The sequence below is a fragment of the Orcinus orca genome, chromosome 1, assembly GCF_937001465.1.
Source record: "Orcinus orca chromosome 1, mOrcOrc1.1, whole genome shotgun sequence".
Classification (NCBI taxonomy): domain Eukaryota; kingdom Metazoa; phylum Chordata; class Mammalia; order Artiodactyla; family Delphinidae; genus Orcinus; species Orcinus orca.
Window position 1 is genome coordinate 33,181,408 of NC_064559.1, and position 26,369 is coordinate 33,207,776.

The 26,369-nt window shown below is 39.7% G+C and overlaps 1 protein-coding gene across 10 annotated transcripts; it reads left to right on the plus strand.

Annotated features, from left to right (window-relative positions):
- The first annotated feature begins 10,612 nt into the window (after positions 1-10,612).
- On the plus strand, positions 10,613-25,818 carry TMEM183A (transmembrane protein 183A). 10 transcript variants are annotated; one of them, XM_004282496.4, is made up of 8 exons: positions 10,613-10,835; positions 11,030-11,119; positions 11,935-12,102; positions 17,003-17,162; positions 18,042-18,222; positions 20,635-20,715; positions 22,321-22,476; positions 23,823-25,818. In XM_004282496.4, exons 1-8 carry the CDS (start codon positions 10,727-10,729, stop codon positions 24,006-24,008), a joined length of 1,131 nt encoding a protein of 376 aa, XP_004282544.1. In that variant the 5' UTR covers positions 10,613-10,726; the 3' UTR covers positions 24,009-25,818. The 10 variants fall into 10 exon arrangements, 9 of the variants coding, with proteins under 9 accessions (XP_004282544.1, XP_033266318.1, XP_033266319.1 ...); XR_004478431.2 differs by lacking the exon at positions 23,823-25,818 and adding an exon at positions 21,980-22,149 and having other exon boundaries at positions 10,630-10,835; positions 20,655-20,715; positions 22,321-22,449; XM_033410427.2 differs by having other exon boundaries at positions 10,630-10,835; positions 22,329-22,476.
- The last annotated feature ends 551 nt before the right edge of the window (positions 25,819-26,369 follow it).

Consider the following 26,369-nt stretch of genomic DNA (forward strand, 5'->3'; position numbering starts at 1 on the left):
GCTGTCTTATTTGATCCTCAAAAAACATGGGGCGAGCATTATTATCTGTATTTTACATATGGAAAACAGAGGTTTGGGGAGATTGAGTTCTCTAGGCTGCCATAGCTAGCGAAGAGAATTGAGATCAGAACCCATGTCCTGTGCTCTTCCCCACCATAGCCAGTTGAGAGGAAGGAAGGTGGAGGCAGAGATCCACCCATTCTATAAGGAGGGAAACCAGAGTTTAGACAGTCGAAGTCACACGTCTTTCTGGCCACTAACAAGCATCTTAGCTGGGGCAGATCCAGGACAGAAACACAGCATCTTTAGGACAGCCAGCCCATGCCTCTCTCCCCAGTCTGGACCCAGGCTGTGTGCTGGGACATGATGGGACATCCTTTGGAAAGAGGGTAGGAGAAAATGTACTTGGAGAAAGAAAAGAGGAGGAAGGGAAAAGGAGGGAGGAGGTCTAGAGAGTGAAGGAGCTTAAGTAGGCATAGACTGCATAGCCTGGCCAGGCAGAGCTGTGACATAGGGGAAGTTCATTGTCAGAGCTCCCAGCTACCCCTTTCTTTGCCCCCTTTTCCCCACCAGGTGCCCTCTCCCCCCACCAACCCATGCCGCCCTGGGGCCAGATGCCCACTGATACTCCCATGCTTTTCTCCCATCCTAATGAAACCTGCTCCGGGAGGGAATCCAATGTATTCTTTGATGCTGTGGGGCAAATGCCTGATAACTGCCCAGTGTTCACCATCCTCCTGGATGACAAGCCCCAGGGAATCAAATCCTGAAGTAAAAGAAAGGAAGCACTACTGAAATGTCAGACTCCTGGAGAGAAAAGGAATTTGGGAGCAATAGGGCCCACCTGTGACAGGAGAGGCTATGTATAGCACCTGTTTGCAAGGTGACTGCTGGGTTTGCATGTGCATACAGCTATGGGCAAATGTCGTAGAGGTTAGCAAGGTAGAGAGAGGGGTCCTGGGATCTGTGCTTTGAATGCCTTCTGCTTCATCCTTCAAGTCTCAGCTCAAATTCCACTTCACTGTGAAACCTTCCCTGATCCCTCCCCACTCTCCAAACACTTTGCTTGTACTCTACATCTTGCATATCACATCCTTCAAGCCTTTGCATGTTGCTTTTTATTAAATCGTGAGTTCCTCAAGGGGCAGGAATGTCTGATTTCCCTGTGTTTCTCCTACAGCTCTTCCCAGAGGGCTTTGCACAGTCAGGACTCAATATTGATGGGACGGATTGAATTGACAGGCGTGCACAGCACACATTTCCCCACACAAGGGGTAAGGACTGGGATACTGACAGCAGAAGGGCCAGGGGCAGGCACCCCAGCTGACTCCTGGAGACTGAAAGGTGTGGGGCACTTATTTGTCCCAGACCATCAGCGACCACTATTGAGTGCTTATGTCCTACCACTGTGGTGGCTGCTCCGGGAGAAGGGGCAGCCCCTCCCAGGAGCAGTCAATCCACCCTCTAAACTATGGAGCAGCATGTGACACTTCAGCCTCATCCTGCCCCGGCTACTCCATGCCTTACAGGATGCTGGCTCTGGGGTTAAACCTGATGGCTCTAGCTCTCTGGCCCCCTCAGAGCCTCTTGCTTCAGTGATAATTTGGATTTGCTGGCCCTCCAGTCAAAGTGGAGTTATGATATAATAATTCTTTTAAAAGATAGTTTTTAGGGGTAAGACAGGAATAAAGACACAGACCTACTGGAGAACGGACTTGAGGATATGGGGAGGGGGAAGGGAGAGCTGTGACAGGGCGAGAGAGAGTCATGGACATGTACACACTAACAAACGTAAGGTAGATAGCTAGTGGGAAGCAGCTGCATGGCACAGGGATATCAGCTCGGTGCTTTGTGACCACCTGGAGGGGTGGGATAGGGAGGGTGGGAGGGAGGGAGACGCAAGAGGGAAGAGATATGGGAACATATGTATATGTATAACTGATTCACTTTGTTATAAGGCAGAAACTAACACACCATTGTAAAGCAATTATACCCCAATAAAGATGTTAAAAAAAAAAAGATGCTCAACAACGCTAATCATCAGGGAAATGATGCAAATCAAAACCACAATGAGATATCAACTCACACCTGTTAGAATGGCTATCACCAAAAAGAACACAAATAACACATGTTGGCAAGGATGTGGAGAAAAAGGAACCCTCGAACACTGGGTTCCACTGTTGGTGGGAATGTAAATTTGTGCAGCCACTGTGGAAAACAGTATGGCAGTTTCTCAAAAAACTAAAAATAGAACTACCACATGATCCAGCAATTCAACTCCTGGGTATATATCGAAGAAAAAAAAAATGAAAACACTAATTCAAAAAGATATATGCACACCAATGTTCATAGCAGCATCATTTGTGATAGCCAAAATACGGAAGCAACCTAAATGTCCATCAATAGATGAATGGATAAGAAGATGTGGTATGTGTGTATGTATACACACACACACACACACACACACACACACAATGGAATATTACTCAGCCATAAAAAGAAATGAAATTTTGCCATTTGTAGCTACATGGATGGACTTAGAGGATATTATGCTAAGAGAAGTAAGTCAGACACAGAAAGACAAATACTGTATGATATCACTTATATGTGGAATCTAAAAAATACAAGAAACTAATGAATATAAGGAAAAAGAAGCAGACTCACAGATATAGAGAACAAACTAGTGGTTACCAGTGGGGAGAGAGAAGGGGGAGGGACAATAGAAGGGTAGAGGATTAAGCAGTACAAACTATTAGATATAAAATAAATTACAAGGATATATTGTACAATGCAGGGAATATAGCCAATATTTTATAAGTATAAACGGAGTATAACCTTTAAAAATTGTGAATCATGGGCTTCCTGGATGGCGCAGTGGTTGAGAATCTGCCTGCCAATGCAGGCGACACATGCCATGGAGCAACTAAGCCTGTGCGCCACAACTACTGAGCCTGCACTCTAGAGCCTACGCACCACAACTACTGAAGCCTGCATGCCTAGAGCGCGTGCTCTGCAACAACAGAAGCAACCGCAATGAGAAGCCCGTGCACCACAGTGAAGAGTAGCCTCCGCTGGCTGCAACTACAGAAAGCCCCTACGCAGAAACGAAGACCCAACACAGCCAAAAATAAATAAATTTATTTTTTAAAAATTGTGAATCACTATATTGTACACCTGTAGACTTATATAATATTATACATTAATTATACTTTAATAAATATATGTATATATGATCTGATTAAAAAAAAGAAGAGGGCTTTCCTGGTGGCGCAGTGGTTGAGAGTCCGCCTGCCGATGCAGGGGACGTGGGTTTGTGCCCCGGTCCGGGAGGATCCCACATGCCGTGGAGTGGCTAGGACCGTGAGCCATGGCCGCTGGGCCTGCGCGTCCGGAGCCTGTGCTCTGCGATGGGAGAGGCCACAACAGTGAGATGCCCGCGTACGGCAAAAAAAAAAGAAGAAGAAGAAGAAGAAGAAATGATAGGTATTGCAAATTAAATAAAAAGAAATAATTTCATTAAATAAAGAAATAAAAACGGCTCCTTGGACTTGAATCAAGATGGCAGATGCAGAACTCATCTGCACCTGTGAACACATCAACAATGTATCTATATGTGGAACAACTCTCACTGAAAACTAACTGGAGACTAGCAGGACTCCTGCACAACCAAGGCTTTAAGAAAGATCACACAGAATTGGGTAGCAAGGGAAGAAAAGCAATCAGGTCAGGATCCGTGCCCCTGGGAGAGGACTCAGAGTAAAAGAGAGACTACACAGGTGGAGACCCTCCCTAAAGAGTGAGTGTTTTGAGCCACACACTGGGTGCCCCAACACTCAAATCCAACAAAAGGATGATGAGCCCCTTGGCTGACTGGAGGACCAGTGAGACTAACAGGAGGGCTGTGGGAAGCCTGGACTCTGCTGCAGAGGAGTGCATAAACACTTGCTTGCTTCCAAAGCAGGGCAGAGAGGGCAGACTGAAACTGCTTGAGTGACTGACTGGTGTCTTGTGACCACCCTGGTACCTGCCCCAGCCTGAGCTGATTGAACCCTCCCGCACCACTTACCTGGCGTTGCAGCTCCACACTGGAGCAAGGGCTGCCATGACTAAGGAAAAGGCTTGGCTGTGAGATGCCGAAGTAGTTCAAACCATAAGCAGCATCTGAGCAGGGAGGGGGCAGCCATTACAGATGATTGCAAAAGGCAGCCTATCAGAGGCAGTCTGGATTTCTGATAGCAGCCAGACAGCAACACACCATGCTTGACCCTCACCAGATACCCACACCAACCCCTCATGCTCCGGTACTGCTCTCCTCTGGGGCGAGGGTTTCAGTGCTGGGAGGGGGAAGAGCACGCACTTAAAGGGAACTGACTCAGCTTGGAACTGACCCTCAGGGATTCTGCTCCAGTAGCTTGGGACCTGACCTCACCCCCAGTAGGGCAGTGACAGCCACTAAGCAGAGAGGAAGTCCCGCCTCACAGCCAACTCTGGCTCTAGCCCTTCTATTTTCAGCCCCACTTCTTACCAAGGTGATAGCTGCCAGCACATCCTGAGGAAAGACAGGACTTGTGTTCATGTCAAATACAACTCTCCCACCAAAGCCACTGGACACACACAGACTATAGGGAAGCTCCTACATAAGGACACTCCTTCAAGACTGCTATAGGTAACTGTTTCACCTAATTTCATAGAGACAGAGAAATATAAGCAAAATGAGAAGACAGAGGAATTTGACTCATTTGAAGAGCCAGAGAAAAACCCTGGAAAAAACCAATGGACAGAAATAACCAATTTACCAGATAAACAATTCAAAGCATTAGTGATAAGAATGCTAATGGATTGGGAAAAAGAATAGATGGACATAGTGAGAATTTTACTTAGGAACTATAAAATATAAAAAAAAAAAACCAGTCAGAACAGATGAATACAATAACTGAAATGAAAACACATTAGAAGAAATGAACAGCAGTCTTGGTAATACAAAATAATGTGCAAGTGATCTAGAAGATAGAATAATGGAAATCACCCAATTAGAACAGCAAAAAGAAAAAACATTCTCCAGGATACAGCACATGCTAGGCCACAGAATAAGTCCCAGCAAGTTTAAGAAGATAAAAATTATATCACGTATTTTTTCCAACCACAATGGTATGAAAATAGAAATTAATTACAGGAAGAAAAATGGGAAAAGAACAAACATGTGGAGATTAAACAACATGCTACTAAAAAACCAATGGATCAATGAAGAAATCAAAAGGGAAATCAGAAAATACCTCAAGACAAATAAAAATGGAAACAACTTTCCAAAATCTATGGAATGCAGCAAAAGCAGTTTTAAGAGGGAAGTTTATAAAAATATGGGCCTATCACAAGAAATAAGAAAAATTTCAAATAAACAACCTCAAATTCCATATAAAGGAATTAGATAAAGAAAAACAAACAAAGCCCAAAGTCAGCAGGAGGGAGGTAACAATAAATATCAGCAGATAAAACAGCAGATAAAAGAGACTAAAAAACCCAGAAAATATCAAAGAAACCAAGAGCTGGATCATTGAAAAGGCAAACGAAATTAATAAACCTTAGCCAGGCTCACCAAGAAGGAAAGAGAGAGGACCTAAACAAACAAGATGAGAAATAACAACCAATACCACACAGATACAAAACATCATGAGAATACTATGAACAGTTATATGCCAACAAATTGGACAATCTAGAAAAAAATGGACAAATTTCTAGAAACATACAACCTTTCAAGACTGAATCAGGAAGAAATAGACAATCTGACGAGACTAATCACTAGGAGTAAAATTGAATCAGTAAAAACAAACAAACAAAAACAAAACAAAACAACAAAACCTAGCAAACAAAAGTCCAGGATCCAACAGCTTTACAGATAAACTCTACCAAACATATAAAGAAGAACTAATACCTATAATTTTTAGACTATTCCAAAAATGAAGAAGATAGAACACTTCCAAATTCATTCTATAAGGCCACCATTACCCTGATACCAAAACTAGATAAAGACACTACAAAATAAAAGAAAATTACAGGCCAATATCTCTGATGCAAAAAAATCTCTACAATTATCAGCAAATCAAACTCAATAATCTATAAAAAGTGTCATGCACCAACGATCAAGTGGTATTTATTCCAGGGAACCAGGAATGATTCAATAATCGCAGGCTTCCCTGGTGGCGCAGTGGTTAAGAATCTGCCTGCTAATGCAGGGGACACGGGTTCGAGCCCTGGTCCGGGAAGATCCCACATGCTGCGGAGCAACTAAGCCCGTGTGCCACAACTACTGAGACTGTGCTCTAGAGCCTGAGAGGCACAACTACTGAGCCCACGTGCCACAACTACTGAAGCCCATGTGCCTAGAGCCTGTGTTCCACAACAAGAGAAGCCACCGGAGTGGCCCGTGCACTGCAACGAAGAGTAGCCCCTGCTCGCTGCAACTAGAAAAAGCCCGCGCACAGAAACCAAGACCCAACACAGCTAAAATAAGTAAATAAAATAAATTTTAAAAACATAAAATGATTCAATAATCACAAATCAATGTGATTTACCATATTAACAAAATGAAGGATAAAAGTCACATGATCATCTCAACAGGTACAGAAAAAGCATCTGACAAAATTTAACATCCATTCATTGTAAAAACTCTCATCGAAGTTCGTATACAGGGAACATATCTCAACATAATAAAAGCTATTTATGACAAACCCACAGCTAACATCATACTCAATGGTGAAAAGCCAAAAGCTTTCCCTCTAAAATCAGGAATAAGAAAAGGATGCCCACTCCTGCCACTTCTACTTAACATAGTATTGGAAGTCCTAGCCATGGCAATCAGACAAGAAAAAGAAATAAAAGGCATCCAGATTGGAAAGGAATTCTTAAAACTGTCACTATCTGCAGATGAAATGATACCATATATAGAAAACCCTAAAGTCTCTACCAAAAACGCACTAGAACTAACAAACAAATTCAGTAAAGTTGCAGGATACAAGATTAATAGACAGAAATCTGTTGCGTTTCTGTATACTAATAATTTCTCAGAAAGAGAAATTAAGAAAATAATTCCATTCACAATCACATCAAAAAGAATAAATACCTTGGAATAAACTTAACCAAGGAATGAAATACCTATACTCTGAAAACTATAAATTATTGATGAAGGAATTTGAAAATTATAGAAAGAAATGGGAAGATATCCTGTGTTCTTGGATTGGAAGAAATAATGTTGTTAAAATGTCCATACAACCCAAAGCAATCTAGAGATTTAATGCAATCCCTATCAAAATACCCATGACATTTTTCACAGAACTAGAACAAATAATCCTAAAATTTATATGGAACCACAAAAGATACCGAATTGCCAAAGCAATCTTGAAGAAAACAAGAACAAAGCTGGGGGTATCACACTCCCTGACTCAGTTCATACTACAAAGCTACAGTAATAAAAACAGCACAGTACTGGCACAAAAACAGACACATATATCAGTGGAATAGAAAAGAGATTCCAGAAATAAACCCACACACTTATGGTCAATCAATCTACAACAAAGGAGGCAGGAATATACAATGGAAAAAAGACAGTCTCCTCAGTAAATAGTGCTGAAGAAACTGGACAGCTACATGTAAAACAATGAGATTAGAACATTTCCTCACACCATATACAAAAATAAACTCAAAATGGATTAAAGACCTAAATGTAAGACTAGAAACCATAAAACTCGTACAAGAGGACATAGGCAGAACACCCTTTGACATAAATTGTAGCAATATTTTTTGGATCTGTCTCCTAAGGCAAAAGAAATAAAAGCAAAATAAACAAATGGGACCTAATTAAACTTAAAAGCTTTTGCACACCGTAGGAAATTGTTGACTAAACAAAAAGACAACCTACTGAATGGGAGAAAATATATTCAAATGATATGATTGATAAAAGATTAATATCCAAAAAATATAAACAGCTCATACAACTCAATATCAAAAAAGCAAAGAACCCAATGAAAAAATGAGCAGAAGACCGGAACAGACATTTTTCCAAAGAAGATATACAGATGACCAACAGGCACATGAAAAAATGCTCAACAGTGCTAATTATCAGAGAAATATCAATCAAAACCATGAGATATCACCTCACACCTGTCAAAATGGCTATCATCAAAAAGACCATAAATAACAAATGCTGGCAAGGATGTGGGGAAAAGGGAACGCTAGTACGCTAGTGGTGGGATTTTAAATTGGTGCAGCCACTCTGGAAAACAGTAGGGAGGTTTCTCAGAAACCTAAAAATCAAACTACCATATAATCCAGCAATTCCACTGCTGGATATCTGAAGAAAACGAAAACACTAATTTGAAAAGATACATGCACGCTAATTATCACAGCAGCATTATTTACAATAGCCAAGATATGGAAGCTACCCAAATGTCCATCAAAAGATGTATGGATAAAGAAGATGTGTACACACACACACACACAATGGAATAGTGCTTGACCATAAAAAAAAAAGAAATTCTGCCATTTGCGGTAATGTGGATGGACCTAGAGATTATGCCTAGTGAAATAAGTCAGATAAAGACTAATACTGTATGTTATCACTTATATATGGAATCTAAAAAATAAAACGAATGTAATAACAAAACAGAAACAGACTCACAGATACAGAGAACAAACTAGTGGCTACCAATGGGGAGAGGGAAGAAGGAGGGGCAAGATAGGGGTATGAGATTAAGAGACACAAACTACTATGTATAAAATAAGCAAGCAACAAGGATATATTGTACAGTACAGGGAAATATAGCCATTACTTTGTAAATGGAGTATAATATATAAAGATATTGAATTACTATGTTGTACATCTGAAACTAATATAATATTGTAAATCAACTATACTTCAGTAAAAAGATAACTAAAACATTGACAAGAATAAACAATAAGTTTGTGTAAAAAAAAATTAAGGGACATAAAAGAGGATGTTATTAAATGGAGATGCATACCAAGTTCCTGAGCGGAAAGACTCAAGAGTATATAGATGTCAATTCATTCCCAAATCAAGTCTATAAGCTGAAGGAAATTTAAAAAAAATTTTTCAATAAAATTCTTTCTGGAACTTGAAAAAACATAACAGCTCTTTTAGTAACTTTTACAACTTGTCTCTCTAGAAAGAATGTGTATCTTTGAGTTTGGAATTTAGCAGTGTCATTAATTAAAAATTGCTGCTTTTTAGTAAAAGGTGAAATAAAAGATTTACATGTGTTCGGTTCCATTAATGTGGCCAAAGGACTTAAGAGGAGCTTTGCTTTAGATCTTCATATTCTTGAAATTTGAAAGATAAACAGTTTTGGGGTTAGCACTTCTTTCATTCCAATGAATTAAAATAGTAATTATACGGTTGAAAATGAATGTTTCAGTTAAAACCTTTAAGTCTCCAATAGTGACGGCATAAAAATAGGCTTTATTTCTTTTGCACATTTGATTTCCTCCAGAGTCTCAATGTCTCGGTGTTTTCAACAGGGTATCACATTAGCAGAAATATACTTGCATGTGGGCGTTATGAACTTTTTATTAATGTTGTGAAATGAGAAGGCTTGGTGCTTTACCAGCTGTGTTTTGACTACAAACATCAATCATGGAAAAATTATTTGAAACAATTTTCTTTTAGTTCAGTCTATTAGACCCTTGTTCATGTTATAACTTTAGATAAATTTGAATAGTTCACGACTATAACCAATTACTCAGTTTCAATTACAATTCCTAATTGATTCAACCCTATTAGCACCATCTCTAGCGATAGTCTGTTACACGATGTTAGTAAAAGGCCAGTGGTTTGCGCCTAATGAATGTCTATGTATTGAGTAATTAAAAACAGAAGTCTGCTTCTAAATATGTTAGGGTGGCACTGTCTGGTGGGTCCAACAGTTTGGATTCCTGGTCCCTAAGTACCATGCTTCTCAAGCCAGGGATTAGCACATTTTGGGAGCTGCAAAGAACTTAGAAGGACAAAGAACCTAACTTAGGACACACAATAACTTATTCGTACTGGTGATACTAGACCAGGATCCTGCTCCCTCACAGTTCTGTAACCTTCGCTCGGTTTTTTCTCAATACAAAGGAAAGACACCATTCTTTCCTCATTGATCCTTCTAGTATTAAGTACGGTGGTAAATTAATAAACTTTTAAGAACCCCTCCCCCAACTTTGAGAATTCAGAAATTTACAGCTTTTGTATAAGAAATTAGAGTTAAGACTCTTTTAGACCCATGTTGGACTATGTCTACGTGGCCTGAGAGATGGAGCACGAAGATGACAATAGATGTGCTTTTGGGATACTGAAGAGAACCTGGAGTGTGGACAGAGGCAGTAGCAGAAAAATCGGGGAGACCATAATGTAAACTCAGCTCTAATCAACGGGGTTGTGGGTTTCGGGTCGGAGACACCAAATCACCTTACAAGACGTATGATAAAAAACCCACACTGCCCAGAACGGGCAGCTACCCTTAGGGAACCAGATGCAGGTTGATCCTTAGGCGCTGGGTGATGACGTACTGCCTTAGACCAGGTGGTGATTGGTTTCTGAAGAGGGGGGTTGGCCTCCAGTGCGACGCGGAGCCCTGTCCTAAGCCTCGCGAGAGCTGCGGTCCTGGAGCGGGATGGCCGCGGAGCCGAGCAGAGCTGGCCTTTGGCTCCTGCTTCCCGCTCTCTGGCCTGAAACATGGCCCGGGGTCCTGGCCCGCTAACCCGGCCTCGCCCCGGCACAGTCGCCATGCCCAAGAGAGGAAAGCGACTCAAGTTCCGGGCCCAAGACGCCTGCTCTGGGCGAGGTGGGCGAGGGCCGGGGCGTTGAAAGGCTTGGGGCTGGAAGCAGGGAGGGGGCTGGACAGCACCGAGGCGAGTGCTCGCCTGCCTGCGACGGGAGGGCGGCTGGACTGGGGACTTGGAGTGAGCAGGAAATCTTGGTGGGGAGGAAGCTGAGGAGAGAAGGCCTCCTCCTTTGAGGTTTGGTGCTGTGTTTCAGTGACTGTGGCGGATTATGCCAACTCGGATCCGGCCGTCGTGAGGTCTGGAAGGGTCAAGAAAGCCGTCGCCAATGCTGTTCAGCAGGAAGGTAGGCTTCCGACGAGTCTTTTCAGACTCAGTGAAGAGAGAACTAGGTGCTTTATTTTCCTGGGATTCTGCCTCAGTGTTTTTCTTGCAATCCTTTAGGCATCTTCCTGTAAACATGTTTGCTCTCCTCGATGGTTACTCATATATTCAGGGGAGGGGAAGCATTAGTCAAGAGCAGTAGCAGTTTCTGTAGCAGAAATATTTTATTTCTGTCTTCCCATAAAAAAACAAACAAACAAAAACCTTTGTGTACTCTTCTTTGGTTTCCACAGCTTTCTTCCTGGTTATTAATCTTATTCCTGTTGTTCACATATATTCTCCACTTAACTCTGCTGTTTGCTTCTTTGTGTAATAACCTTGAAGTATTCTTTTCCTTTTGTCATGCTTCTCTTACTTTCAAGCTTCTTACTCAGGGGTCCGTGAAGCTTGTGTTTTCATGATATGTACTGTCTCCAGCCCAGGAATAAGGTTAAATTGGGTTTAATTCCTCTCAAACACTGCTCCTCAGAATTTATGCAAATGAAAATAGCATTCACCTTTTGCTTTTACCCTGAAGGGTTTATAGTGGAGAATAATTCACTCCCTTTTTCTTCAGGTCTTAAGCAGTTTCTGCAACTTTGGAGTCAGTTTGCTCATTACTTTCCAATTTTTTGTGTTTAAAATGCTATTTTTTTTTTTTTTAAGATTCTCAGCTTCCTTTAGCAGACTCTCACACAGCTTTTGCTTTTTTTTTCTTTTTTCTTTTCCTTATGGATGCTGATATCCTGCCTAAGCCATGGTACTCTGCCATCTCATTCTCTTCTTATTTTCTTCTAGTAAAATCTCTTTGTGGCTTGGAAGCCTCCCAGGTTCCTGCAGTAGAAGCTTTCTCTGGGGCTGGTGAGCCCTGTGACATCATTGACAGCAGTGATGAGATTGATGCCCAGGAGGAAAGCATCCATGAGAGAACTGCCTCCAGAAAAAAGAAAAGCAAGAGGCACAAAGGTACAGGGCTCGCTCTCTTTTGGATTATTAGTCCTATCTGTGGTGATAACTTGAAGCTGTCACTTTGTCAGTAGCACAAGAGGTGATACCAGTGGAGAACCAGAGTTTGGATCTTTCTAGTGGGACAGGACTTCAATATACCAGGGCTTTCTACTTATATCTAAAGTTGAGAGGAAAGGAGATTGGTAACAGTAGTAGCCATTCATTGAGAACATATCATTATCAGGTAAAATCCATGTAGCAACAGGAAAACAAAAAGCCTTTGCATTTCTGGATTTCTGAATGTGTAAGGAAGCAGAGTTGTGACAAAAATGTTCTCTCTCCCAAATATGTGGATTGTATATAACCAATTTCACTTCAGCGAAAGTTAGATTATTATCGTGGACTTTTAAGTGCTCTGCAATTGTTAATGCCTGCTTTGTGTCTAGCAGGTACTGTAGGAAATAGAGAAATGTGTGATGTTTATGTATTAGTGGCAATAAAACTTACACAAATGAAACAAAGAAAGGTAAACTAATGGTATACAATGTGCCAATGCATCATTCACTGGTTTGCTCCAGACTTAAGGAATCAGACTCTTGGGGTAGAGCCCAGAATTCTTAAAGCTAAAGTGGTTCTGATGATCAGCTAGAGTTAGGAGGAAACTAATGTAATAAATGATATGTGTATTTTTGGTCTCAGATCTCTGAGAACTTTCACCTATACTTGAGAATCAGATGACAGACTTTTGCATATGTTAAAATATATTGAAATAATCAATAAATTAATGAGCTGACTTTGCTTTGAAGTTATACCAATTATTGTCAGTGATACCACTCTTTTCCGGAACCAAGAATGTTAATAGACATTCCTCACACTTCTTCGTTCCTTAATTTCTTGCTTTAAATCCCTACTCATCATCATCATTGTATTAGATATTTCTCTTGATTTTCCTTTTTGGTTTTGAGCACATTCCACAGAAGAGCTTACAGACTTTAAAAACATCTTTATTGAGATAAAATTCATCTCTTTAAAGTGTACAATGCAGTAGTTTTAGTATGTTCTCAGAGTTTTTTTTTTTTAACATCTTTATTGGAGTATAATTGCTTTACAATGGTATGTTAGTTTCTGCTTTATAACAAAGTGAATCAGTTATACATATACATATGTTCCCATATCTCTTCCCTCTTGCGTCTCCCTCCCTCCCACCCTCCCTGTCCCACCCCTCTAGGTGGTCACAAAGCACCTGAGCTGATCTCCCTGTGCTATGCAGCTGCTTCCCACTAGCTATCTGTTTTACATTTGGGAGTGTATATATGTACATGCCACTCTCTCACTTTGTCACAGCTTACTCTTCCCCCTCCCCACATCCTCAAGTCCATTCTCTAGTAGGTCTATGTCTTTATTCCCGTCTTACCCCTAGGTTCTTCATGACATCTTTTTTCCCCTTAGATTCCATATATGTTAGCATACGGTATTTGTCTTTCTCTTTCTGACTTACTTCACTCTGAATGACAGACTCTAGGTCCATCCACCTCACTACAAATAACTCAATGTCGTTACTTTTTATGGCTGAGTAATATTCCATTGTATATATGTGCCACATCATCTTTATCCATTCATCCAATGATGGACACTTAGGTTGCTTCCATCTCCTGGCTATTGTAAATAGAGCTGCAATGAACATTTTGGTACATGACTCTTTTTGAATTATGGTTTTCTCAGGGTATATGCCCAGTAGTGGGATTGCTGGGTCATATGGTAGTTCTATTTGTAGTTTTTTAAGGAATCTCCATACTGTTCTCCATAGTGGCTGTACCAATTCACATTCCCACCAGCAGTGCAAGAGAGTTGTGTAGCCATCAACATGATCTAAGTTTAGAACATTTCTATCAACTCAAATCTATTAGTATTATTCCTCATTCCCTCCCAACACTCTCTCCCACCCATCCCTTCTCCCAGGCAACCACCAATCTACTTTCTGTCCTTATAGATTTGCCTATTCCGGACATTTCATATAAACAAAATCATATAATATGTGGTCTTTTGCATCTGGCTTCTTTGACTTAACATAATGCTTTCAAGGTTCATCCATATTGTAGCATATATCAGTACTTTATTCCTTTTTATTGCTTTTTCTTTGACTGTCATAAATAATGCTACTATGAACACTCATGGACAAGTTTTTGTGTGAACATATATTTTCATTTTTGTCAGGTAGGAGTGAAATTGCTGGATCACATGGTAACTATGTTTAACTTTTTGCGGAACTGCCAAGTTTTTTATGAAGTTTCCATTTTATATTCCCACCAGCAGTGAATGAGAGTTACAGTTTCTCCACATCCTCCTCAACACTTGTTATTGTCTAACTTTTTAAACTATAGGCATTCTAGTTGATGTGAAGTGGTATCTCATGGTTTTGATTTGCATGCTAATGATGTTGAGCATCTTTTATGTGCTTATTGGCCTTTCGTGTATCTTCTTTGGAGAAATGTCTATTCAAATTCTTCACTCATTTTTACATTAGGTTATCTTTATATTACTGAGTTGTAAGAATTCTTATGTATTCAGGAGACCAGTCACTTATCAGATACATGATTTGTGGTTTACAAACTCTTAGCTATAATTCATCTTTTACTGCCTTGCTGCACTTTACCCCCATTAGGGTCCTTCATTCTCATCAAACTGGTCTTTTTTTTCCCCCTCTTTTTTCTTTTAGCTTTTTAAAAATGAAACATATACAAAAGAAGAGAGAATAGTGTAATGAATCCAATGTGGCTATTACATAGCTTCAGTTATCAACTCATGGTCACTTTTGTTTCAGCCACTACCCCCTCACCCCCACCTAACACACACACACACACACACACACACACACACACACACACACACACACACACACACACACACACACACACACACACACACACACACACACACACACACACACACACCATACACACTTGATTATTTTGAAACAATTTCCAGATATTCCATTTTTATGTCTGTAAATATTCTGGTAGTTATCACCAAAAGATAAATGCTCTTAAAAAAATTATCACATCTAAAAAAGTTAGTAATTTCCTTTTTTTTTTAAAGCTACTTTATTATTATTTTTTAAATTTATTTATTTATTTTTGGCTGTGTTGGGTCTTCGTTGCTGCGCGTGGGCTTTCTCTAGTTGCAGCAAGTGGGGGCTATACTTCATTGAGGTGCGCAGGCTTCTCACTGTGGTGGCTTCTCTTGTTGAGGAGCATGTGCTCTAGGCGTGCCAGCTTCAGTAGTTGTGGCACACGGGTTCGGTAGCTGTGTAGGCTGTAGAGCACAGGCTCAGTAGTTGTGGCACACGTGCTTAGTTGCTCTGCGGCATGTGGGATCTTCCCGGACCAGGGCTCAAACCCGTGTGGCCTGTATTGGCAGGTGGATTCTTAACCACTGTGCCACCAAGGAAGCCCAACAGTAATTTCTTAATATCATCAAAATCTTGTTAGACTTGTCTCTTTATTGCCCTCACATGTGTTTTGTTTTTTTAAATATCCAGGCTTCATGTTAACTGTTTATTTCACTTGGAATACTTTTCCCCTTAACCTATGAATATCAAATTTTTTGTCCTTCATAACTTACCTCCATGAAGCTTTCCTTTACTGATTCCATTTCCTACGTTTTGAAATTTCTTAATAATTGTGTGTAAAACATTGGCAATTTTTATAATTACTGAGTTTTGTCCCTAAAAACAGAAAATTTTTAATAGTACTCTGCTTTGTGAAAGTCCTCATGGGTCTCAGTGGAGGAAATTCTGATAGTTGTTTGCCTTCTCTTTTAGAGAGAGATTTAATGTGGGAGAAGGGGGCCCCAAATGTGGTAGGCTGAGCCTTAAATGGTTACTGGAGATATCAAGAAGCATAAGAACCAAAAAAGACGATGTTGTTTTAGAAGCATTGGTCTCTGTTATGAAGAACCTAATGCAAGAACCTGATTGAGTCATAGGGCTGCAGGAAGCAGCTAGAAAAGCAGAGGCAGCTTCAGGGAGGTAGTTGTAGGGGCTTTTTGCTCAGGAAACAGAAAGAAAAAAGCTGTGTTTTGGATAGCTATATAACTAAGTCTCAATTAAAGATTATGGTTAGCCCAGATTCTGGTATCTCTGTGGAGTGTGAATTTTTATTTGAACCTGACATGTATAGTGGACCTCAGGGTCAAGAGAATTAACCCTAATGAGGTCTGAAGGAGGAAGAGGTGGGGATACATCATCACAGGGTATCCTTGAACACTGGATGCTTGTGGCCAGAATTGTAGATCAAGCTGACAATGAAACAAGAAGAAACCAGAAGACACATATCTAAGGCAATTACTGAGTAATGAAAATACACTGTAACTTACTTGTTTTTTTTTATTTAGTTTGTACTTTGAGGTTTCCTCATACCATCTTAAAATCAGTTTTATTTTTTAAGTGACTGAATTGAAGAAAATGTTTGGTGGATGGGGACTGCAAGGGAAATCAAGGGCAGAATTTATAGTGAAAAGCTGGACTTTGGAGAAAACTGGGTTCTGTTTACCTTGAATACGTGCAACATTCTGTTTTCTTATAGTAAAATGGACACAATAATATTTTCCTTATTTCCACTGAAAAATTATTATAGTTGAATGATATAATGTATGCAAAGGTACTTTGAAAACTTCAAAATAGTATGTAAATAGTGGTTAAATAAAGACCTTAAGAACAAGACCTATTCACTTGGGCAACAGGAAACAAAAGTTTTCAGCAGCTAGAATAAGCAGGAAATGATGAGTTTCAGAGGCTTCCTTGGACCTATTTAAACCATTTTCTTAACTGTGCAAGCCCTGGGAGAATTGAAATGATTGGGGATCTTTATATGTGCATATAATAGAAGATCAAAAGTTATAGTTCTTTTTTCTGTTTCAGAAGATCTGGATGGGGCTGGAGGAGAAGAGTATCCCATGGATATTTGGCTCTTACTGGCCTCCTATATCCGTCCTGAGGACATTGTGAATTTTTCCCTGATTTGTAAGAATGCCTGGACTGTCACTTGCACTGCTGCCTTTTGGACCAGGTTGTACCGAAGGTGCGACCACAGAGAGCTCACTGTGTTATCTGTGTAGCTTATTTCTTGTTGTTTTTGATTTGGAGCTACTCTCTGGATGGTGACCTCTTTTCACTTTCTCTACTGCATGCCTGGGCATGAACCTAGCTTTGAATTCCTTGAGCTCCTCTTTAATTTAAAATTGATATTAATTCATCTGGTAATTGTCTTCCCTATGGTTACCCACTTTTCTTCAGCGGTTTATCTTAGTTAGAATTTTCAAAAGTTATAGATGCCCATCTGTTTATCTTTGCAACTGGATTTGTTGTTTCTTAGATTTGCTAGTCATCTTGAAGTATCATATAGTCTTTGTAGTTATGCTGCTCTGTGTATAGTTGTAGTGGTGAAGAGGGAGTGAATGATGTGATTAGTAAGAGGGCTGACTTTTGATGCAGGGTTAGAAGTGTAGTGAAGATTGTAAATCATCAGTAAGAATGTGGTGGAAGGGGATGGTGAGGTATCAGGGAGTAGAGAACTTTCTGAGACATGTGACAAGAGAACTTGGTGGATCTTCCCCAGTGCAGGTTCTTTTTGAGCAGCTGAAGTATATTGTACTGGTATAAAGTCAGAGACTTGCCCCTTTTTTAAAGTGAAATAGTGAGGATTTAAAATTTTTAAATGAATAGAGGAGTGCAGGATTACAAGGTATATTGGGTTTTGCATAGAAGAGACGCAAAAGTAGCTAAGAAGTGAAGGAGATAGTGATTTGTGTGTGTGTATGTGAGAGCACTAGGGACAAACTAACTACTGGCCAGTGGAATAGTATAGTAAAATTTGTACTGAGCCCAGGAGTCCTAGGAGACTGGCCTAGAGCAGAAGAGAGAGGTCACTTATTGGTAGGAGTAATGTGTCATGTTTTAGGCACTACACGCTGGATGCCTCTCTGCCTTTGCGCCTGCGACCAGAGTCAATGGAGAAGCTGCGCTGTCTCCGGGCATGTGTGATCCGATCTCTGTACCATATGTATGAGCCATTTGCTGCTCGAATCTCCAAGAATCCAGCCATTCCAGAAAGCACTCCTAGCACATTAAAGAATTCCAAAGTAAGTGACAATTAGTGTTGGGGTTTAACAAATGGACTCTTGTATAATGGGCCTGTTATCATGGCTTGTTTCCAGCTTCCTTGATGGGGTGGTCTAAGGCCATAAGTACCAGGCTGCTAAGGGACTAATGTAAACTTTCAGGGCTCATGGGTATCTCTTCTCCAAGACATTCCTGCTGTGCTGGGTTGGCTCATGTTATCTTTACCTTAAAGCTTTCTTGTGCTTTTAGCATATTCCTTATTCTCTTTATTTTAATTTATTTTCATGCCTTATACACTGGGCCACTTTAGATGGTTTAGATGGTTTGATGGTTTGGGCTAGGAAGAACACAACTCAAATGGTAGATGTAAACTATAATTCTTAAAAGGTGCTTTAAATCATGATACAAAGATATAAAACGACTTACTAATTTTCTTTTTCTAATGTGACCTTGACATCTGGATTTCCACTTTCTTGTTAACCTTAAAAGATTCTGGTGTGGACTTCTTCAGCATTTGCAAAGTGCCCACTATTGCCAGGCTCAGGGGTGGGTTGTTTCAGAGACTATAAGGTACTTCCACTCATAGACTTTAGCCCTCTAAAATTCTTACTGTGTTCTAGGCCATTCCTTATATCTTGGAATTTCCCCAGTAGTTTATATTTGTACATTGTATTCAAGGTTCTGGCATTCTTCTGATTTGTAAGTAGGTCTATAAGCCTTTGGTCCATTCTCTCCTTTTTTCTGCCATAATGAAATATCTAGTGAACACATCTTTGCCAAGCTAGACTAGTATAGCATATATGATTATTTAGGCAAGTTGATGTCTCGGCCTTTTTCTCATTCAACTAATACTATTGTCTAAATTTTGTATCTTTTGCGTTTGTTAATAATTTTTATTACTCTGTTCCTACCCAAAGTCTGGTGTTCTATAGCACTTCCTATTCTCTTCTGTTTTGTTTTTATGCTTTGGATGTTACATAATGATTCTTTTCCCCTAGTTCAGCTCTAGTGTGATAACATTCTACCTGATACGTATTGATTAAAAGGGTACTGTTGATTCAAGATCATCATGGTTCCCCCCAGGGTTGCAAACTGAGGTGGTCAGGGCCATTGGCTGAGCCAATTTAATGTCACACTAGCTGATGGATTTAGGGCAGGATTAGAATGCTGGGTGAGTAGAATTTCATTCCTTCTCCTTGTAATATGAGTGGACAGTGTATCATTTCACATTTATAGTTTTTCTCCCCCAAAAAACATTTGATCTTGTCAGGTGAGGTGGGGATCATCCCAAAGCTAACCATGCTAGGGGTGAATCAATTGTTGGGAGCAGAGCAGCATTGGGCAAACTCCTCATGCTTGACACATCCTTGCGGCTCCAGTGCACAATGCAAGTGCTACTGCCTAAATCTAAAATACCCATGTCTTCATATTCTTATAATTGTATATTAAGTTTTTTAAGTGGACTAAAAAAGTGACTTTTAAGTGGCTAAAAGTCAAGGTGGTGATAACTAAGGTCTTAATCCAGACAGGAAGGCTAGGCCACCTGTCTGCTGCTTTTGTACCTGTTGTTAGAGATCTTCTGAAGAGGATGTGGGACCTGCAGTGGCAGGTGTCCCATGCATGGCCTTGCTAGTATAACCACATTGCATGGCATTCAGGAAGTTGCCAGCATGCCTAAGGGAAGTTGTCCCATGTTCCTGGACTCCACCTTTTCGTATTTGATTCTCCCTCTCTCTCTTTTCAGTAGCATAGCTTGTGTGGGACACTGGAGCCGTTGTGTTGGCAGCAGAAGTGTTTGCCCCTTAAAGCCAAGCCCATTATTTTTGATGGAACAGCAGGACCTACAGGGCATGTCTGAAGGGCAGGACAGCTGGCACGGCGGACGACCCACCCCTTATCCCCTGGGAGGTACTTAACTTCTTGTGTTAACCCTAGCTGTAGCCTGACTTTCCTTGAGGGGCTTACTCTAGACTGAATTCAGCTCACCTCTGTAGTTTCCATACCGGCTGTCTGCTCCCAGAAGGTCCTGAGTGGTTTGCTCCTATTACGTACAGGGCTGGCTGTCTCTGCCTGCCTTATGGCTTTGTTATCATCTTGTCTGGTGGCTACTGGCTGCCCTTATATTTTAATATAGAGGAGTGGCCTGCTGAATCAGATAATGCCCCAGTCTCTAGAGACCATGTTTCTGTCTTTAAAGATGAGAACAATAGGGGTTGACCTCAATAGCATCTGAGGTTGACTTATATTGGTACCTCTTCTCTTTACTGAATAGCCTTGGGATTGTCTCTTTTCATGTTGCACCAGTGTCAAATTGTAGTGGTGGTGCGGGGGAGGTGGGGGTTTCTATCCGTGCCAAAGTAAAAATCTCAGCATTGGGACCGTGGCTGGCTTTAGAGCTAGCAAACAGAAAGGTTATTTTTATTTTCTTACAGTGCTTACTTTTCTGGTGCAGAAAGATTGTTGGGAACAGACAGGAGCCAATGTGGGAATTCAACTTCAAGTTCAAAAAGCAGGTGTGTGCTTTTATCATCTCTTTGCTTTTCAGGTAATATATTACTCTAATTTTACTAGACATAAAATTGCCTCATTAAAATCAGATAATACACATTAAAACATATAATGTCATAAAAATAAAAGAAAACTGTTTTCTATGAAAGAGGCACAAAGATTTAATAGCTTAATGCAAAGAGTAAACCTTGAGTGGATCCTGGATTAATGAACAAAGAGCAATAAAAGACATTTTTGGTACAATTAAAGAAATTTGAGTATGCCCTGGATATTAGATTATATGAAATTATTGTTAATTTTCTTAGGTGTGATAATGTTACTGAGGTTATATATGTATCTTTATTCATGTTGAATAAGGGTGGAATGCCAGTGTTACTTTCAAATGGCTTTGCCTCCCCTACCCCAAGAGTTCATGTGTTTTTTTTCTTAATATGTGAATATATATAAAATGAGAGGTGAGGGAGAGAGAAAACAAACGTGGCAAAATATCCAGTGGTAAAGGGTATACAGGAGTTTATTGCATGGTTTTGTTAACTTTTCTATATATTTGAAGACTTTAAAAGTGGGGAAAGGGAAAAACTTGTTATAACAATGTACTGAGGTTATTTGACTAAGAATTTTTTTGTTTTTCAAAGCAAATGTATTTGTAAACAACAATACTTCATATGGTTTTATATCTGAGGCAGTTTGGGCAAGCCATGGGGAGAGGGACTGCCAAGAGTCTATTTATAAGAAGAGTAGATACTATTGCACCTTTATCTCTGCCTTTTTCTTGGACTGTACCTGAGATCTTGGCTACAGTGAGGATCTGTTCTGCATGTCTTTACTTCTTGTCCTCAGCAGCCTCATTTCCTCCATCTGTCTCCCATACTTAGTATCTCACTGAGGTGACACATTACAAATAGAATTACAGTTATCCCTCACTTGATGACAAATGTGTTCCAGATAAGTTTGTATTTAAAGTAAATCATATTTTTACATTGATTTTTCAAAAACACGGTTCTAGGGATGAATTTTGGCTCTGATCATTTGCTTTTAATAAGATGTCCACAATCTATGATATCCATTAGATGTTGGTAGAAAGTCCACCATAGCACCTTTTTGGGAGGGAACTGAGGGGCAATCTTTACAGTGTATACAAGCTAAGACCAGAGCTGCTGCAGGAAAGTGAATGCTAAGATTTCCTCTAGCTCTGAGAGTTGTGACTCTTGTTTTATGATGCCTGGAATTAGATGACCACTTCTGCTTCCATCCCTTTTTGTGCAGCAGATGTTCTTTGGAGTCTGACAAGTCACAAGGAATTTGTGATCTCTCAAACATTGGAGGGCCTCTGATAGAGCTATAAGTTTCCATGTCTTGCCAGATGGTAGGAAACACCATCTAAATGAAGCACCCACTGTCACATTTCTCATCCAAATGTGTTTCCATGTCTTTCAAAGGTCAGATTTTCCTTGATCTGTATAGAAACTGATATGTGTATTAAAGAGAGAAGAGATAACAGAAAAATGGATCTCAGCAGCTTTAGTTAAGCCATACCATTTTCATTGGTGGAGTCTTAGAGCCATAAACATTTCCTCTAACCCATTAGAGTAATTCTTAATTCTCTTCAGTCCCCTAGATTAAAGAGCAAGTGTATGGGAGGATTGCAGCCTCCCATTCAGTACGAAGATGTTCATACCAACCCAGACCAGGACTGCTGCCTACTGCAGGTCACCACCCTCAATTTCATCTTTATTCCAATTGTCATGGGAATGATATTTACCCTGGTAAGTGGAGACAGGATGTCATCCTCAGCTCTTTCATAGACTCACTATACTTAGGGTTTGAAAGAAATTTGTAAATTTAACCATTGAGGAAGAAATCTTTCAAGAATAATTTTAAACAAAATCTGAAAGCAGACTTGTATACTAGGAATAGACATATTTGTGAAGTTAATTATGTCTGAGAATATTTTACTTCTGTTTCCTTCTCTATAGTGAACAGAATGTTTTTGCATCTCCTGTGTAGTGTTCATTAATGTTTGAGAAACATTATCCTGTTAAGGTTAATGATGAAGCTTATACATGAACACTGTATGTCAGGACCTGAGGCATGCATGTGGTATCATATATGGAATATTAAAATGTAGGGTTACCAGCTCTGTCTTTTGTGTGATGCTCTGACTATTCAAGGTTTAGCTAAGAATTAGATTTTAGCTAAGAATTAGATTAGTAAACAACAAATATGCTTCTGGTGTATTTTCCATGTTTTTAACATTTTTAACTGGATTGGCAACTGGAGAGTTCATGTAATTTATCTTCTCTGTATTTTAAGCTTATGTTCAGAGATGTTTCCCCCTCCACATTGAAAATAGCTTTATTCTTTTTTTAATGGTAAAATAAATAATTCATACTTCATGTGAAGAATTTAAATAATATATAAACACATTGAGAACAGTGAAGGTGACTTAGACTTCCGCTCTCCTATAACTGCAGTTAACTTTTGGGGAACTGTTCTTTAATGTATCTGTTAATATATATTCAATACATGTATACACCCACTCTCTTAAATAATTTTGTATAATTGAGATTATGTCATATATCTGTTTTTATTGTAGGCATCTCTCATTAAGCCACATTAATGACTTATTTATATACTTATTATACTCCATATACTTCCTACTCTTAGAATTCTATACAGATTTACGTATACATAAACATTTAGAGATTTTGTGGTTTATTTTCCAAAACAATGTGATCAGATCAGTTTCATGCATCTTGCTTAACTTGCTCAATAATATCTCATCAGAATCCCTTCGAGTCATCTCTTATAGCTCTAATCCAATTTTTTTAAATTGTCATTAAGGTAGTCTATGTGCATGTGTCCTAATTTGTTCAGCCATTGGAGAGGCTTTCTTTAGCACAGTTTAAATATATGAAGCTAAGAAAAACATAAAAATCACCCTTAATTTTTAATATCTTTGCAAAAAAAGATAGTATAGTGCTGTTGGTATAACTTAGAGATTATTTTGTGGCCTAGTTCATGTCAGTTTTCTAGATTGTCTCATTTTAGAGTGAGTCATAGGAAAACAAGGTTGTTTAATTTGAGTACTGAATTTATTTTTCCCTCGCAGTTTACTATCAATGTGAGCACGGACATGCGGCATCATCGAGTGAGACTGGTGTTCCAAGATTCTCCTGTCCATGGAGGTCGGAAACTGCGCAGTGAACAGGGTGTGCAAGTCATCCTGGACCCAGTGCACAGCATTCGACTTTTTGACTGGTGGCATCCTCAGTATCCATTCTCCCTGAGAGCATAGATACTGCTTCCCATCACTGAGGGCAGCCCTGAGCTAGGCCAGTCCATTTGTAATCAGATTCCATTTTGGAAGGGGCAGCTGATTGTATATCTGGTCAGTAATGCACATGCTCTTCAGGTTTCTGGGGCTCCTTCTAGGGGAAGGAGAAGGATTGAATCAGGAGTAAAAACATTATGATTTATAAACATATTTTAATGTAAAATTTTGCATTTGAAAGGTGAAACCTGGCCCTATTTTCTGTGTTAAACCCCATTTGGTGCTACTGAGTTTGTTCTTTATTCTTTTATCCCAGCCAGAGTGGATGATCTCGCTTTAGGGGAAAATTAAACTCTTAAATCTCCAAACAAGGAAATTTCAGCATTCCCTTATGGATCAGAGTAACCTTAGAGGCTTAAAATTGTTGCTACTGTTGCTTCCAATTTAGCTGCCCCTCAAATTCAAGTGAATATTTCCTCTTCTCCCTTTACCCCTCTCTAGAAATAAAGCAGGTGACAGGGTTTTCATAAACTTATGAGATTGACTTGTGTATCTTTCTTTAAAAATATTTGTCACATAAATATTTTTTTGCCAGTTTTGGATTTTAGGTATTTTTTTTTGGCATGAAGCTGATAGTAATGATGATGATTTTGTGCTACACTAGGAACTTTTCGTATCTCTAGTTCTCACAATCCTGCAAGGTAGGTGATACTATTCCCATTCTCTGGCTGAAAAAGCTGAATCAGTGACTTAAACAAGGCCATACTATCCAATAAGTGGCAGAGCCAGAATTCTGACCCAGGTCCTTTTGCTGTGCCACAATTAAAAAGGTCAGTCTCATTATTCTTGTGGTAGATGGTGGCACAGGGGAGTAGGCAGAGTGTACATAGATAGAAAGAGTAAAAGGGTGAGTAAAAAGTTGATTGTGGTATACCTTATCCCTAATCAGCCTAAAAGTTATATAAGATTGATGAAAGAATCTTTTAAATATGTGTTTCCAAGTAAAATGTAAAACAAATCAAGACAGTTATTGCAGGAAGTATAGTGATATTTTCATTGAATTGTTAGAAGGGCATTTATTATGAAGGTTCATTAAAAAATTGCATTCTCATATTGAAACCAGACTCCTGCACTATAAGAACTTAGTGACTCCTTTGCTCTGCTCTGCCCTGTGCTGCCTATGAGAGCTTGGCCTTTTATCCCTGCAGAAATGCTCATGTCCTCTTGGTGAGAGGACTTGGTATAGCTTGTGTACTCTGAGAAGAGGATCATGTTTTTGTTTTGTTTCTGCTAACAAGATAAGTTTGCTGCTTGTCTCCTCCCACCTGCCCCCCACCCAAATTAGCTAGGGAGCTGGATATTAGCTAGAGGTGGCATTACGACCATATTCTTTAAACATGAAAATCTCATGGGGGTAGTTATTATCATGAGCTTGACTGCTAAATTAGTGTGTTGTTTTTTCCTTACCATTCCCTACCCCCTGCTATTTAAAGAATATTCTTAGGAAGCCCCTGCTTAATACAGCTGCTAACAGCTAACCTTACCCTGCACTGAGGGTGGTACTAAAGCTGTTCACACAGAAAGTGAGCCTGGGTCAGTGAAAACCAGAATTTGGGCAGTTAAATGATAAAAACAAAAAACCCCTGAACAATATGCACCATCTCTACAATCAGAAGTTGCCTCTTTGAGGCAAGAGGAGAGAAGCACACAGTCCCTAGTTCCCTGAATTAAAGATGCCATGGAGCAGAAGGGAGTTGTCCTGGTGGATTTTGTGTCCCCCATTTAGGAGTTAACTTTTAGAAGGGGAGTGAAATAAATTTGGCTTAATAATTGTGTTCTGACTGATCTTCCTAGTTTTTGTATGAAACTCCATGGTATGATGATATTGCCTCAGCTGTTCTCTTAGTATAATATTGACAAACACTTGGTAAAGTATGTTATCAAAGGTTGTCATGGCTTCAGCCTTTCCTCTGCACTGACTGAGTTGCCTTTTCTAGGATGATTCCTGATTCATTAGTGAAAGGATATGAAGTGTCTCAGGGATTTCCTTTTGATGAGAACCTGAAACTACCTGGAGAAGAGTTGGAACTTTCTGAACTGCTTTTGTAAAAACTGCTTTGTACTTGTCACTTCCTTAAATATGTACCTTGATTTTGCTCTAAGGGTCAGACAAACAAAATACTTAGCTTCATTTCTTACCCCTCAAATAAATCGGAATTACTCAGATTTTCCTGCCTTCTACCAAAGATACGAGGAAACTAAGCCAAGAGGTGAATATACTGCGGGAAAGAAAAATATTAATTAATTAATGGTTATATGTGCCACTGATCTCAACTACAGCATTTGTTGCTGATATAGAACATGTGTGTGTATAAGTCTGTACAC